Here is a 16,126-nt window from a genome sequence, read left to right on the forward strand (position 1 = left end):
CCTTTTGTCAGGGCTCTGACAGCACAGCTGAGGCTTGGCAGATGCTGAGCTGAGGCTTTAGGATTTCAAACCAGTCAAAACCATTTCAGTTACTCAGATCCCAAACTGTCTTTAGATTCTTGTTCTGTATTTAAATTCCTGTTGAATGCCTCCGGGCGGTTTCAGCTTTGGCCCAGGACTTTGAGATTGACAAAAAAAAATGTTACATGAAGATGGGAGATGAGGGAAATGACCACCCTGGTTTTATAGGAGAAGAAATGAAAGGTTCTGACTCCTGTAGGGCTGTGAGGGCAGAGCTGGGCACTGCTTTTTGGAAGCCTGGTCCATGCTCTCCTGCTCATTCTCGATCTGATTCCTTTGTGCTCTTCTCCCCCAGGTGTGTGACCATGGAAGAAGAGGTGCACCATCAAGAAGCCTGAGCAGTGACACTGGGACAGCTCTGCAGACACTGGCAGCAGCAGCCTGAGATACAGGAGAGCAATCATGCTGAAACCAAGTGGACTTAAAATCCCGGGCAGGGCTGGGAAGCACTCCAGCCCCGTGGGACGGGCAGCAGGGACCAGCACAGCCGCTGCCACCACTGGCTCCAAAGAAGGTGAGGGCTCCATGCAGGGCCACCAGCCGCCCCAGGGCACTGCCTGGCCTGGGGGCCGTGGGCTATTAGGGTTAGGGTGCTGTGGGATGTGAAATTCCCCATCTCTGTGTGGGCTGAGGGATCAAAGCAAGCGTAGCAGGGTGGATAAATGGGCTCCCTCTCCCAGGTAATGCACAGAACTGGCAAGTTGTGCAGTGGCTGGGAGGCAGATGGCTCCCCTGATGTTCAGGGCTGACAGGGGTGCCTGTACAGACACTGGCATGGGAAGGGCTGGTAATGGGGCACATGGGAACCTCCCCAGGACCTTAAACACTGCCTGAAGCCACTGCTATTGGCCTGTGAGGGTGTAGGAGTAATAACTGAGCACTTCAGGTGATTTCATGTCAAATGTGCTGTTTATGTCAAAGCAGTGCCTTTGTTTAAACAGAAACACTTGAAGCCCTAGGATCTGAATAATGACTTACCTTCACATACCTACACATCTTGCTGATCTATATCCAGTGTATACATAAGCTGTGCAGACTGCCATTGTCAGCATAATTAACACTTCAAAAGCAGTTGAGGGTGTGTTTTGCTTAGGATTCATTTTTCTGGCTTATTGGCTGGTGGGTTTTTAAAAAATTATATATAATTTAGTAAATATTTGAGGTGGAAGTTTTGTATGTCATGTTTTTCATTTCACTTTGTTAAAAAAAGGTTTTGTTCTTGCTTCTGGGGAACACATCAGGATGATGGATATCCTGTCAAAGCTTGTACTTTCACTATGTTACACTTTCATTTGAGAAGGTCACTGGTTGCTTCTTTAGATCTGTCACTCTCTTGTCCTTATAATTCAAGCCACTTCCTACATGCCTGGTTACTTGGTTGTGTGTTTCAGTCTCCAAAATATAGAACATTTAGCAGAATGAGGAAAGCCTTTTACCTTTCAGACAGCATTTTTACTCAAGGGGATAATATTGGTCAAAATTTCCTTTAGCATGCTTAGACAAATTAGTCTGGGATAATAAAGCTGCAAAATGAGGGTCACCAGGCAATGCTGCCCCTTGTCAGAGTAATGCAGAAATGTTAATTATTTAATCAAAACAAAATGTACCCATCTATGACTTCCTGGGCACACTGGGATGGTGATGCAGGCACAGCCTCTGCACAGGATGCTCACACAGGCTCTTCTTGCTGCTAAGCCTCTGACTCTGCTCCCTTATTGCACATCAGGGGCTGTGCTGTGCTCACGGATTCCTGCAGCTGAGCTCTCTCTTCTTCCAGTGATCAACATATATGTATGTATATGTATGTATAACCTCTGCCACTGGAAATTCTTACTGGATTCCTGCAGCTGAGCTCTGTCTTCTTCCAATGACCAACAGTGTATGTATAACCTCTGCCACTGGAAATTCTTACCCCAAACAGTTTTGTAAAAGCCACAGCTCTAACTTGGCTTTTTGCACACCTGCAAGGTCTTGTTTGCGGGGCCAGTCACGGGCAGAGTTCCAGGTCCTTTGGAGGGGCCAGTCACTGCTTGGGGTCACGGGCAGAGTTCCAGGTCCTTTGGTGTGACACAGCCCTGCAGGGATTGCAGAGGAGCTGCTCTTCCCCTGCTGAGGGCTTGGCCCTGTGTGTGGATATTAACGAATGTTCGGATTGCAGTTTTGTGTGAATGGGTTTTAAAGTTAGAAAACCTGATTTCTTTATTTGGTGCCCAAAGATACTGAAGTATCTTTTTATTAGTTTGCTAGAGGAAAGCATAAATTGACAAAGGAAAAGCTTGATAGGTTTGGCTGTGTATTTTGAAGTTTTTCTTCTGACACTGTGTTTCTGAATTTCCCCCTTGTTTCTCCATGCTCTCAGCTGTGATTGAGGAATGAACCTGAACTCCAGTGTGTGCCTCTCTAACTCCCTGTTGTGACTCTCTCAAGGTGCTTTGGTCTGGATTTACAATTGCAGCGTGTCGTTCAGTTGATTTTAATCACATGAAACACATCAAAATGAGGCAAAAGATCTGAGGGCTCTCTTGCCCCCAGAGGCTTTGCAGTGGCATCTCAGCAGGCACAGTTGGTGTGTGTCTTGTGCTATGAAAGGGTCAGGCAGTGGCAGGGTCAAGGCAACCTCTGGCTGAATGCAGCTCCTGTTTGCTGGAGTTCTTTGTGCCTTGTTCAGCTCCAGCCATCTGTCACCAAGGGATGCGCAGCCAAGTACCCCGTGTGGCTCCAAATGGAGTCTGACCTTTGTTTCAGGAGTTCTGAGGTTTATTCCTGGAAAAAAGTGGGCATGGAGAAGGGGAGAAGTCTTGTGATGGTGGGTTGGTGCTGTGTGACAGATTACTGCTGCTCCTCTGCCCGTCAGGATAGTGCAGGAGGCTTTTGGAAATTGTGGAGCCACTCCTGAGCCACTCCTGAGCCATTCCTGAGCCATTCCCACCTGGAAGGTGAGAACAGAGCACGGTGGGGTTGGTTGAACAGCGTGGGCTGGCTGTGTAGCAGTGGTTCGGCTGTACTGTTTTCTCTGTAGTGGCCCCTTCTCACTCAGTGTGTGCTCAGGAGCTCTGTCCCTGCATGGCTGCACTGCTCTTCCTCCTGCAGATCTCCCCAGAAGTCTGGCCAGCTGCCTCTTGCTGCTCTCCTTTCCAAAGGTAACCCGTGAGCAAAGTGTGCCTCCCCAAATCTGCCCTTCTCTGAGAGCAGCAGCATCTCTGCTGGCTGTGGGGCCCAGCCACAGCACAGTCAGGGATTCAGCCTTTGGTAGGGGAAAACTACAAGAGAAAATACTCTTTTTATGTTAAAGTGGTTTAAATCTATTCCAGAGCCAAGTGTCCACATCACTGAAACCTTAACCATAGCAGGCAGTGATGTAATTTTGGGGATGCCTGCAGCCAAAGAATCTGGTGGTAGATGGCTGTGGAAGCTGGATCTCATTACATTTCCTGGGATTGGTCAGATCTGGGCCATGAGGCTTTACATGAGGTCTTGAAGTTGTAAGAAGGAGTCTCTGTGTGAGGTGTTTGGGAAGCCCTGCAGAAGCCATGAGCTCCATGAGCTGCGTCTGTCACTGAAAGTGCTTCCTGGGAGGCTGACAAGGTTTTCCTGACTCCACAAAAATTCATTACATGCCCCTGAACTGCTGCCTTACTCCTTACCTCTGCACTTACCCTCCTCTTGCCAGAAAAGCCAAGGAGATGTCTGCATTTTCTGGAGCTTGATGCAAGAAAACCAGAGTGGTTTGGGTTACAAAATACAGAGATGCAACATCATCTATATGCATTTGCTACCTTGATGGAGGACAGAAACCTCAAAATCCTGAAATGTAGTTGCAGAAGAGAGCCATAAATCTAGCACAGCCCAGAATTAACCTGCAGCAGTGCCCAGTCTGTTGCCTCTGAGAAGTTCCTTGGCTCTGGGAGCTGGGGGCTGGCTCAGAAAGACCCCAGAAGGGGATTAGCTCTTTCAGATTGCCTGTTAGGAGAAGATGCCTGTTCTCCAGTTGTACCTAAGATATGTCAGAGCTGCAAATGAATTTTTAAAAGCTTGCACTTTGATCCTCTTCCCCTCCCATAAGTTTATCAATCTTGTCTGCACAAGTGGAGGTACTTCCCTTTATTCTTACCCTGGAATACACAAAGTTGCTTTGATTTCTCCTTTCTCTTTTCCCCAGTGTCCTGTTCATATTCTTTTGTAGAAACTCAAGTGTTTCTTATCTGTCTCTCATTTCTCTCTTCCTCTCCCAGGCGTGGAGATTCCTCTTCCACATTTCCATGTTCTCCTGGCAGCTCACATTTTATGTGCCAGGAAGAGGGTCAGTGCAGGTGGGAGCTGCTGTGAATGCATGTCTGTGGAATTCACAGTTCATGGCTGGAGATTTCTGCAGAGACCAAGTGGAGTCACAGTGAGCCAGCCTGTCACACCTGCTGGATCAGAGTTATTTCTCCTGAAAACGTTCAGAGTCAGCTCTGCTCAGGGGATGTGCTGTGTCCTCCCTGAACTTTCCTTGAGTGGAGAGTTGTGTCTCCTTAGCTGAGCTGGTGCTTTCACAGAGCCATTAGGAATAGGAGCTTTTGTGGGGGTGCTCTGGCTTAGGTACATTGCCTTGCTGTGGTTGTGGGCTTTTTTAAAAAATAACAGAAATTGCCATTTCCTCTGAAAGTCAGTGGGGAACTGGCAGCTGACATGGACTCCTGGAAGAAATTAGCCTTGAGTAATGTCCATGCTGGCTATCCCCCTCCCTTCTCTCCTGTAAAACTGGAACAATGGAAAAAATAAGTTCTGCTGCTTTGCAGTAACTATTTTCCTTAACCAGACTGAAAATTAATCTCTAGCTGCCTTAGGAGAGCATTTCCCACAAATGTGTTGGCTTATTTCCCATGTTTCAAGTGCAGAAAGTCACTGCTCTTGACCCCACATTCAGGAGAGCTTTCTGTGCTGAAGGTGTGGGTCATGGGTAAAGGACTCAATATAATATTTGGATTTCTTGTTACAAAGCTCATATGTCTCAGTTCCTTTCCCACCCTCCTCCTGGAAAAGCCTGCTTTTGCAAGATAGGAAGAGAATGGAAGCTGTGATGAATGGGCCCACAGAGCCCTCCCAGCTGGTGGGACAGGTGAAAGCTGCTGGGAGGAGAAGCATTCACATTTCAGAGTGGGTTTTGTCTGCTCAGAGCAGTGTTGGAGTGACGTGGTTGGGGGAGAAATTTGCCTTTCATACTTCATTTGGCTGTCAGCTGGCTGTAGTGTTTGTTTATGGTTCTTAAATCTCTTGTTCAATTTAAAAAAATCTAGCAAAAGACAGAGGACAAAAGAAATACTTGTATTTGCAGATGGGGCTGGGCAACACTGAGACTTCAGTGCTGGAGGCAAAAAAAGCCCAAACTTATTAAGTTTTTCTGTGAGACTTATGTGCATCCAGTCAGAATCTAGAGTAGACCTTGGGTTTTACAGATGGATCCTGTCTTTCTGAATGGGCAAGTGCAAGTATCTGTCACATTAATTTCATATTTAGGCATGCTAACAATATCAAAACTGTTTTTCAGCAGTTACCTAGTTTTATTGCCAAAAACTATGCTTTGAGAGCTAAACTATACAGCATATTGCTGGGAGCCTGGCAATGCCTTCTTGCTTTCATGTACGTGTACATGCATTATTTTTCATGAAGAATAAATGCACAAGGCTAATAATGCTGGCATGGTGTCTGCTTCTGCAAACACTGTGTGTTGCTTTTGTTCACTAAAAATAAGAGTGAAGCAGACTGGAACGTTCCCAGGGCCGTTAAAGAGAATGGGATGACTGGCTCCTTAGGGTAATTAACCTAAAATATGCTGTAATGAGGGTTTGATAAGCCTGAGCTGGGTGTTGGGTCCTGGTTAGTTGCATTTGGGGTTTGGGTACTGATGGGCTGAGGCTGGTCCCTCCTGGTCACTGCTGTGCCCAGGGCTGAGTTTGCATGATGGGGTTAACTTTTCTTTTGAAATTCCCTTTTCTAGAAATATGATTATGTTCTGAGGGCTGCTTCTAGTGTGGCACTCAGCAATTCTGTGGCCAAGTCTCTTTTAATCTGTACCTGCCTCAATTCTGCTGGAGGATCCTCAACCTCAACACCACCTTAGCTCTGCTGAGCATCTACTGCCTTGCTCTGGCCTTTCCCAGTGGAAAATCTTCATTCCTTTTTATTTATCTGCCAGTGTTAACAGCAACATCTTGGTAAATTAACCTGGAAATCAGTTGTTCACCCCTCAAGTTTCTCAGGATGTTTTTTAGGTTAAATTGGTTGGATGCATAGCAGTAAGAAGCAATTTCTGTGGCTTCCAGAATTTTCTGTGGTAAAAAACAGAGGGAGGGATGTTGTCCTTCATGGGGAATTTATGCCTCCGTATCAATAGAGAACTTGGGGAGGTTGTTCTCAGGTAATTACTGATGGTTTGGTGGCATCTTAGCACAGGCTTTTTTTATAAAGCTGCAAGAAACTGCTGAGGCTCTCTGATTTTGTATCAGTCTATTAATTCTAATTCCAAAATAAATATTAAAGACACTAAACCACTGTTTTGCCTGCAACAAAAGAAATAGGATTGTAATGTCCAGAGCAGCTGATTGACTGGCACAGCCATAGGGACCTAATTCTTGTCTGTTCAAAGGCTTTGTGCCTCTTGATTAATATTAACTTGGGCTGTTGTGTGCTGGTGAATTGAGAGAGAAGACCCCACATCACAGGGCCAGAGGCTGCTATTATTTCCAGCAAACATTTGGTTTTGCTGTTTTGCATCAGGCCTCATGGAGTGATTGGTGTTGTCAGCTCCCAGCTGAGTGCTGTCCTCAATTAAATCCACGCTGCAAGCCTGGGGTGGGATTAGTGATCCTGCTGGAAATGTGTCATTGCTGGTGGTGAAGTTTGATTAGCTCTGTCTACAGCTCCCTGAAAGGTGGCTGTGCTCAGGTGAGGGTTGGTCTCTTTCTCCAGACAACAGCTGTCAGAACGAGGGGTCCCAGTCTTAAGCTGTGCCAGGGGAAATAGAGGTTGGATATTAGGAAGAAGTTTTTCACAGAAAGAGTGATAAAATATTGGACTGGCTGCCTTGGGGGGTGGTGGAGTCACCATCCCTGGATGTGGTTAACAAAGCATGGATGTGGCGCCGGGTGGCAGGGTTTAGTTAGGGTGTTAGGGCTGGGTTGGACTCTGTGGTCTTGAAGGTCTCTTCCAACCTGGTTATTCTGTTATTCTGTGATTCTGTGATTTACGTTAATGGCTCTGTATGCACAGTGTTCTCAGTTCCTTGGGGAATTAGGAGGTTGAGGTGCCAGTGAGGTGTCTGAGGATCAAATGCCTGTGTGACAGTGTCAGCAGATCAGCACTGCATCAGTAGCCAGAGCTGCAGGATCCGGGTCTGCACAGGCAGTCACCTGCTCAGGGAGTTAACAGGTGTCTGAAAGAAAACAAGATTGTTTTCAGGGGCTGAACAGGAAAAACTGCAGCTGAGAGTTGCTGTTTTGCTGATCCAGGGCTGAGGTGCAGCAGAGGAGTGGGAGCTGCAGCAGGCACGGGAGCAGCCCTGCTGAGGGATCATTAGAGCCTGAGTGTCCCCTCACCACTGCTGGGGTTTGGCTGAAGTGCCCTGTGTGGGGGTCCCTCCATCCAAATCAGTCACTCATGGACACAGATGCTGTCACGAGATCCTGCATATTTGTTCTCATCCTCATGGCATGTCCTGTGCCAAAGTTTTCTGGCTTGGTTGTGGACCAACCCCTTGGCTATTTGCATCAGGCTTTTATTCAGCTCACAGGAGCCTCTCGTGAGCTGCTCTGCCTGCCATCCTGCCCTCTGAAATACCTTTTGTGCTGGGGTTTTTGAAGGTGGTGGCTCTTCCACCCTTTCTGGTGCCCCTCCTGAAGGGAAGAAGTACCTTTGGTGGCATTCCTCTCCCAAGAAGTGATTCAGTGCATTCCAAGCAATATTAAAAGGGCATTGAATCAATCTTAGTTTTACCAGCTTTACAAGTAACATATAGAGATAACTGTGAGTCTGATTTTAATTGTCTTAATGATTAGATACTCTTAGAAGGATTTGATGTAGTTAATCCTTAATGTTCAGCTCATTCATTGTGGGTGAGGCATGAGCACACAGCAAAGACATATGGAGGTCAGACACCCTCCTGCTCTCTCTGTCTGTAGCTCCTCACAGAACAGCAGGGAAAGAAAAGCTGCTTCCCACAGATGTTCAGCTTATGGAGGTTGCAATATAATGAACTGAATCCTATTCAGCTGGGCTGGGTAAGCCTGCAGTGGCATCACTGTGGTTGTGCTTATGCCCATCAGAGCAGGGATGCAGCTTTGGGGTGGGATCTGCTCCTGCACGCTCTGCCTCCAACAACTGCACTAATCCAGCTAGAGGAGATTAATCATTAAAGGCCTGAGCCAATATTCATTGAAATTAAAGGAAAGATTCCCTTTGGCATAGATAATCTGCAGAATTAAACTGGCATCAGATTGTTGGTGCATAATATTTGCTATAGGTTGGAATTAACCAGGACACACTGACCTGCATGTGAGCATCTTCCTTGCAAGCAATCTAGTAGGTGACTTGATCTCCACAAAAGCCTTAAAACATTTAGAATACAAATATTATTCTCTATTTATTTCAAGTTCAATAGGATATTTATTTTTAATGAAGATGCTAGTAAGTAAATTAATATCCTGTTCCCATAAAAGAGATAAACTGGTTTTTATGCAGGAGTGAGAACTGTAGGAAAACACTGTTTATCACAACACTCACTCTAAAATAATAAGAGTTGTCAAAACTGAGCTGCCTGTGACTTCAGCAGCTCTATTCAAAATATAGTTGCTGGTCTCTCTGCTACAAAATGTGTTTGGCACTGCTGTTTTCCAGCACAGTAAATGTGTGTCCTGTGTGCTCCATCTGCACTCCATGGACCAGAGGATGCAGCAGAGCACTGCACTCCATGCATGTGTCTGCAGAATTCTTTGTGAGAAAGGAAATGTTTGTGAATGGGGATTTTTAAATGGTCTCAGAGGAAGGCAGTGATGAACTTAGCCATGAGTGCCTCTTCAGAGCTGAACCTGCCCAAGGTTCAGGAGTTAATTTGTGTGAGGTGCTTCAGCTGTAGGACAGCAGGAGTTAACTCTGCTGCAGGACTGTTCCCAGTCTGCCTGAGGAATTCCTACCAAGCAGGAGCTGTAAGTCACTCACACCATCAGCTCCTGTGCACACGTGAAACCTCTCTGTACTAGACTCTGTCTCACCACCTCCTGTAAAGCTTGAAGGCTGTGACAAATTATTACAAGTATTACCCATGTTTTACACCACAGACAACTTAAAGAAGTAGGTCTTGCCCATGTCATCCTGTAAGTCAGAGGTGAAAGTGGAAGTTATCTTGGCCAGCAGATTTTTCTGGCCTTTTGTCCTCCCAGTCTGGCACAGGAGCAGCAGCTCCCTCTCTGATGCAGCTTCTCCTCATCCTTTCCAGTGACTGAAGTGTTGTGTCTGTACACATTAGTGCCTTTGGAATTTGGCTGAGGATGTGCAGTCGTGGAGCTATAGGGTAACTTTCTGTCCTGCACATGCCTGTCTTATTTCACACTTAAATCTGCACAGTTCACGTCCCTGAAGACCTCAGGAGCCTTTTGTATTGCTGCATAACTGATTTCACAGAAATACTTTCTAAAGAATATTTTATTTGGAGGTATTTGCTCAGAAAAAAAAAAAAATCTTGCCAGAAATTTACAACTGATTTCACAGAAATACTTTCTATAGAATATTTTATTTGAGGTATTTGCTCAGAAAAAAAAATCTTGCCAGAAATTGGAAGGGTTTGATGGAGATTTGAACAGAAGAATTTCAGGTGAAGATGATATGATGTTGAGAAAATTCTGAACCCTCAAAAGGGCTTGGGGGTATCATCCTCAGCCACTGGCTCTGTCCTGGCTGGGTGTTCAGAAGATAAAAGCCTAAAACTGATCATCTGATAAAGTGATGAGGAAGTGGCATGAGAGAGAGTCATGGTCCACATATGAGCAAGGTGTGCACTGTACTAGTGAGGTGTGCTGGGATGGGAGCAGAGTGTGTGCTCAGGGTGCCCAGTGGGGCCTGTGCTCCATGTTCAGTGCAGCTCAACTCATCAGCTCCCAAGCTTTGTCTGTGATCTGTCATTTCACATCATCAATTTCCCCAGCACCCCTCCTGGAATGTTGTAAGATGTCATTTCTGGTGGTCACTGAGGCTTAGATCACTTGGGTTTGAGAACACGTGCTGTGTTTGTATCATAGCTCATGTGTTTTAGGATCAGATCTGCATCATGGCCATGTTTACTTTCAAAAAAAAAAGAAAAAAAAAAGACATCCACTGCAAATAGGTGACTTGGCTTTTCTGCAAATGATGCCTGTTCATGAACAGCTCATTGCCTTTTGAACTGGATACTTAGCTGTTAAAACCAGGTATTTGGAATGAAGTAGATGAGTCAGTGTTAATCTGCTCTCAAATATCCTTTTTATTAGATTAGGCAAAGCAAAGCCAGCCCAGCACACTCTGCACTCTGTGTAGCTGTGTACAATCAGCCCATTGTGTGCTGGCAGCCTGCTCTGTGCATGGATGTATGGCTGCAGGAATAAATGGCTGAAGGAGGGATGAATCAAAGCTGTGTTTAGCACAGTGCAGCCCCGGGATTGTGCCCAAGTTTGCTTGGCAGTTTTGAGGTGGTCATTTTACCTCTGCTATAGTTCCTCTGGGATCCTGGGGTGCTGCAGGAATCTCCCTCTTTCGGGTGGATGACTCAAAGGGATGGTGCAATGGTACTGATGTCATGTTTCTGCTGAGGAGGGGGAAAAACTACATACAAGGGAGAAAGAATGTGCTTGTCTGGCTGCTGGTACCATCCCAGTGGCTCAGACTCTGCTTTTCTCAGCACAGCTGGTCACACTGAAACCCAGCCTCTCAGCATGCAGATAAGGAGCCAACAAAGCATCCTCCTTCCTTCTTGTATGTCAGCTTTAAGTTTTTCTACTTCTCCCCTCTAGAGTAGCTGCAGACAGGGCACGAGGAACTGTGGCTGCAGGCTGGCAGCTCTTCTAAAGAGCAATTGCTGTGAAGATTATCCCAACTCCTGCCACAGGGAAGAAGAGCAAAGTAAAATCAGAAAGTGGGAGAAAAGCTTGTGGCTGTACCAAAGAAATATTTCTGAGATTCAGCAGGTAGAAATGAGAAGTGGTTATCTGTCAAGGGAAGAGGAGTGAGGAAGATCTTACTGCTGTGCTGTGCTGCTACACGTCTAGCCCTTCTCATTAGGAGATTCCATGGTGCCAGCAGAGCACTCTCTGCCTGGGCTTCCATTTGCACAAATGTACCAAGTAAAGGATGCCTGGAGCCTGAGCTGGGGGAGGAGTGCCTCTGCAGTGCTCAAAGTGCAGTGGGAGCACAGGTACGAGTGGCACAGCTCATCACCTGTCACACCAGGGGGAATTCTGCTCTGCTCTGAGCTAATCTGACCTGGCTGGGGTGAGCAGGTCACTGAGCACCCTGAGGATATACCAGGATTGTTCCATGGCTGGAGTGAATACTGTGCCCACAGGCAGTCTGTGCCAAAGTTGGAGTCAAACTAGACTGTCTCCTGTCATTTAGCTTTTCTTTCCCATGGATTGTTAGAGGTGCAATCTGCTTGTGCATGGCTGCTCAGGTTATGCCCTGTGAGTAAATACCCTGAGTTAGGCACACACAGCAACTTCTGCATCTTGTTCCCAGGACAGGGAGCTGCTGGGATCCTCTAAACTGGCTCCAGTCTGATCAGACAGTAATAATTGCCTTCTGGACAAAGCCAGGCTCTTTTTTTGGTGCCTTCTCTTCTACATTTGACTGGGACTGAGCTAATGCTATCATTTCTGAATGACTAAGTCAGTGGCCTTTCTGTGTGCACCTGCTTGAGCAATGTACTGCTCGGCTGCTCATCTCAGGAATGGTCCCAGAGTCCATCCAAGTGGGTTTTGTGTGGGAATGATTCCTGAGAAAAATTCCAATATGTAAAAAGGCTGCGAAATTTCAAAACCCAGTTAGTTTTTCTGGTGGGGGGAAGGACTGTGCTTTACTTGGCTGCTCTTTACAGTGTTTGGTGCTCAAGATAACAGTCTTGGGACTGTTCTGAACTGGAGAAATTTGCTCTCTCTGTGCTAGTGCCAGTGTTCTGCCTGGGAAATCATTTATAAATGTCTTATTAAAGACCTGTGTCTGCCTCCTTTTCTTTGTTTTTGTCATTGGATCAGCTCAGTGAGAGCAGCTGTCTTCACTTCCATCACAGCAGTCCCCAAGCCACACTTGTGCCGTGCAGATTCCCACAGCCCAAGAACAGCGGACAGCTGTGCATGTGTGTGTGTGCTGGGCTTTGTGGGCACGGGGGCTCAGGCTGAGCTCCTTCTCGGGCTTCTCCATGCTTCTTTGAAAAGAAAGGACTCCAAGAAATCAGCTTTGTGCTGGTTTGTGGAGAAGCGAGCACACGGTGAGACTGCAGCGCTGCCGCGTGTGAGCTGGGCACCCCCTCGGGCTGCTGGAAGGGGGCTCCCCGTGCAGGGCAGCAGCCTTTCCTGTAAGTACCCCCTCCCCACTGCTGGTTTTGTTCTCATACGGTACCCTGGGCTGCTTTCTAGTGCTCCTTTCTGCCCTCAAGTCTTTCATTCCTTGCAGGGGTCAGTGGGAGGTAACCCACTTTGGCTGTGGGGCTAATGGGACACAACTTAGTGAGTCTTTAGAGCTAGGGGCTTGCTTGTATAGAAAACTGTATTTTCTAGTCAGAATAAGTTATGGTGAGTGAAGTGAATAATGCTTCTATGTGGAATATTCTCTGGTTGAAGTGATTTTGTTGTTTGTTTAAGGAAGAATGGAAACTGTTATTTTGTAATACACCCTTTAACATACTAACCTGGTGTTTATTAAATTCTAGTTTTGCAAATGTGTCTGTATGTTATTTCTAGAGGTGAGGGGTGGCACATGCTGAGGAAGAAGATATGGGTGCTCCAGTCTTTGTTAAACTTGCAAAGCTATTAAAGTTGTGGGATTTTTGTTTTCATTATTTCTGGTGAAAACAGGGTGCTTCTCCGGAGGTGTGATATATAGACCCTGTTTTAAGACTGAAAAATGTTAAATACAGTGTTGAATAGTGAATATTGAAAGAATATAGTTTTAAAAATAATAATTACATAAAAATTAAGACTGTAATTTTGAGATGAATAGATCCATCCATATGCTGCAAGGTAATTATCCCTCAGTGAAAGAAACCTTGTGCATTTTCTACTAGTCACTTGCCTCCCTTGTACTACCAAACCCAATATGCTTTGCATATTTTGTTGAATACTGTTGTTTACTTGAAAAAACAAAACCATTTAAATCCTCACACATAAATATATATCTTTGCTGTTTGTTTCTTTTCAGAATTATAGGTAGGTAACCCCCCAGCTCCTCCATCTCTCCCATCTCTAGCAGGCACCAGGAATGTGCCTCTCGCCAGTGGCAGGGCAGATTTTGTACCAGTCAGCATCTTGAATGAGACTTTATAAGAAAGCCTTTGTTTGGGGTGTCTGTGTGAGGCTCACTGCCCTTCCCAGCTGCCTCTCTGGAGGCAAATATTTGTCTCAAGGAGCATTCCCTTCCATTCAGTGCAAGACATCCTTGCAGTGGTCCTTACTGGGTTTTGCTTCTCATTCATAGTTCTCATTCTTCCTGTCTTCCTCCTCACTGCAGTTTTATTTCTGGATACGCCTCCTCTCTTCAGAGGAGCTAAACACAGGGATGCTGAGGTTGTATCAGATTTAATATCCACGCCATTTGGGTTATTCCTGGGAGCAGCAGGGCAGTAGATTTTCAGGGTGCCAGATGCAGAGCTTGCCTCTGTGCCAGATCACAGCCCCAGCTTTTCAGCTTTGAACTTGCAGAGCTTTCAGCCCTTGTTTCCAAGTCAGCCATAAATCTCTGGGGCTCCTTCCTCCCACAGTGTGCTGCCAGGCAGTTGGCCACTGTCTGCAAAGTGTTGCTTTTTCTCACAGGTACCCCTTCCCTCTCTGCTTCTGCCTCATTCTGCAGTGGGAAAGGGCTGTGATCAGTCCTGCAGAAAACAGCTGCTTCATTGCTGTGCTCCATAACTTGAATTTCCATGTGACAATGGGCTGGCTTTCACCTGATTGCTAACAGCATCACGTTTATGTAATCCAGGTTGCTTTGAGAAGCTCAAATCCCCACGTGGTAACCTAGAAATTCCATGTGGCAAGGGCTCAGTGAGAGCTGTGGAGGCAGCAGGCACCAGCCCTTCTCCCACAGGAGTCTGTGCCTGTGTGGCTGCTGCTGATGCTGCCGAGGGAAGAATTCCTGACCCCTGCCCAGGTGGCAGCTCTGGAGGTGCAGCAGGCTGTGCATGCTTCTCTCTTGCCCAGCAGACAAGCTGCTGTGGGTGGTAGGGAGCAGATGCTGTGCACTGGCCTCCTCTGAGGGGAAGCTCTGGTGGGCTCTGCTCTCCTTCAGTGCAGTTGTGCAGTGCTGTGCCTGGAGGTGAAATGGCCCTGCAGACCCAGAGAGCTCACAGTAACTGCAGAGTAAAGAGAGGAGTAAAAGCCCTGCACCAGGAGCTGACAGCTGTGTGGCTGTAAGGAAAGGGCAGCCTGTCCTCCAGCCCACCTTTCAGGGTGGTGGGCTGTTGGATGGGGAATCAGCATAGACAATTCCACCAGAATCCAGTCAAGCAATCACCTTGGGTAAGCAATCTCCAGAACACAATCCGCATGAGCAGCAAATGAGAAAAGAATTGTTTTGATAATTCTTCTCTCTGCTTCTCTCACAGCTTCTCTCTGCTCAGAGGGCATGTGCATACCCCAGATGGGGAATTGCCATCCACCACACATCTTTGGTGCCCTGAGCAGGGATGGTGTCTGACTGTCATCCCCACCTCACCATCTGAGCACTGAACCAAGCAGTGAGCCAGGCTGCTCTCGTGCTCCAAGGCTCTTGCATAATCCCTGTGGAAGTAAAACCAGACCTTATTCCTTTGAGCTGGCACCCCTGTGGCCAGCAGTAGGGTTTTCCAACTGACAAAATCTTGGCTTCAAATGGGCATTACAGTCCCTGGTCTCAGGCCTGTCCTGAAGCCCTGCCCGGGCTGGGAGGAGCAGAGCTGGTACCAAAAGTTTTTTTGAGCTGTCTGGTGGCAAGGCTGCACTTTGAGATGCTCACAGACTGCACAACTTGCTGCCCCATCCCAGGTCAGTGGCATTGACAGTAGGGGTCAGTGACAGGAGGGTGAAGTGTCTTCAGTCCTGTGCCAGTGGCAGTTCTGCCAGCCTGGGGCACTTCTTGTTGCTAGATAGTGGATGAGAAGTTTACTGATTTACCATGGAGAGGGAATGCAGCCAGGACTGGGTGGGCAACTCCGTGCTGCATGTCAGGCTGCCTTGTGATGTGGTGATGTTGGAGGGTAGAAACCTCTGAAAATTAAAATAGAAAAGAAAAAGACTTCTTTTAGGGGCAATGTAAAGCTTTTCTGTAAATGTAATATTTGTGCTTTTTTCTCCCTCCTTCCTGACATACACACTGCTCTGGAATCTCTCTTCTATTTTTTATTTGGTAGTGGTTTGAGGGTTTTTTTACGGTTTTTTGTTTGGTTGGTTGGGGTTTTTTTGGTGTGTGTGTTTTTGTGTTGGTTTTTTTTGTTGTTGTTTTTTTCTTTCCTCTTTCTTTTAAATCTAGTGTGCCTCCATTTCATCAATTAACTGCTTGTCTCCTGATTCCCATGGCAACACAACAGGCTGTTGCATTTCTGAGTCCTTTGGCAGTTGTGGTGCCTGGCATGTCTTGGGAGCAGTCAGACCACAAAAGGGTTCTGCAGGGAGTAGGAAATCCAGGGGCAGCGCTCACTGAGCCCTGATCTCACGCTGCACTGCTCTTCCCTTCCTCTCCCTCCTCCCCTTCAGATACAAGTTTCCTTTCCCCTTTGTTTCAGTTGCCTGGTGTTAAGAAATGAGCAACTGGAGTGCTGTGGGAGGTCGGAGGATGTGGAGGGAGTGAAGGGATGGAT

The 16,126-nt window shown here is 46.7% G+C and overlaps 1 protein-coding gene across 1 annotated transcript in view; it reads left to right on the forward strand.

The window, feature by feature from the left end:
* CLIP2 (CAP-Gly domain containing linker protein 2) overlaps nucleotides 1–16,126 on the forward strand; it is a 76,821-nt gene that overhangs the window by 14,858 nt on the left and 45,837 nt on the right. The window contains exon 2 of the mRNA XM_041399574.1: nucleotides 377–595. Coding sequence (XP_041255508.1) covers nucleotides 484–595 — 112 coding nt within the window. The 5' untranslated portion in view covers nucleotides 377–483. The remainder of the gene's footprint in view (nucleotides 1–376; nucleotides 596–16,126) is intronic.

Source organism: Onychostruthus taczanowskii, unplaced genomic scaffold, assembly GCF_017590055.1.
Source record: "Onychostruthus taczanowskii isolate IOZ18803 unplaced genomic scaffold, ASM1759005v1 scaffold165, whole genome shotgun sequence".
NCBI lineage: Eukaryota > Metazoa > Chordata > Aves > Passeriformes > Passeridae > Onychostruthus > Onychostruthus taczanowskii.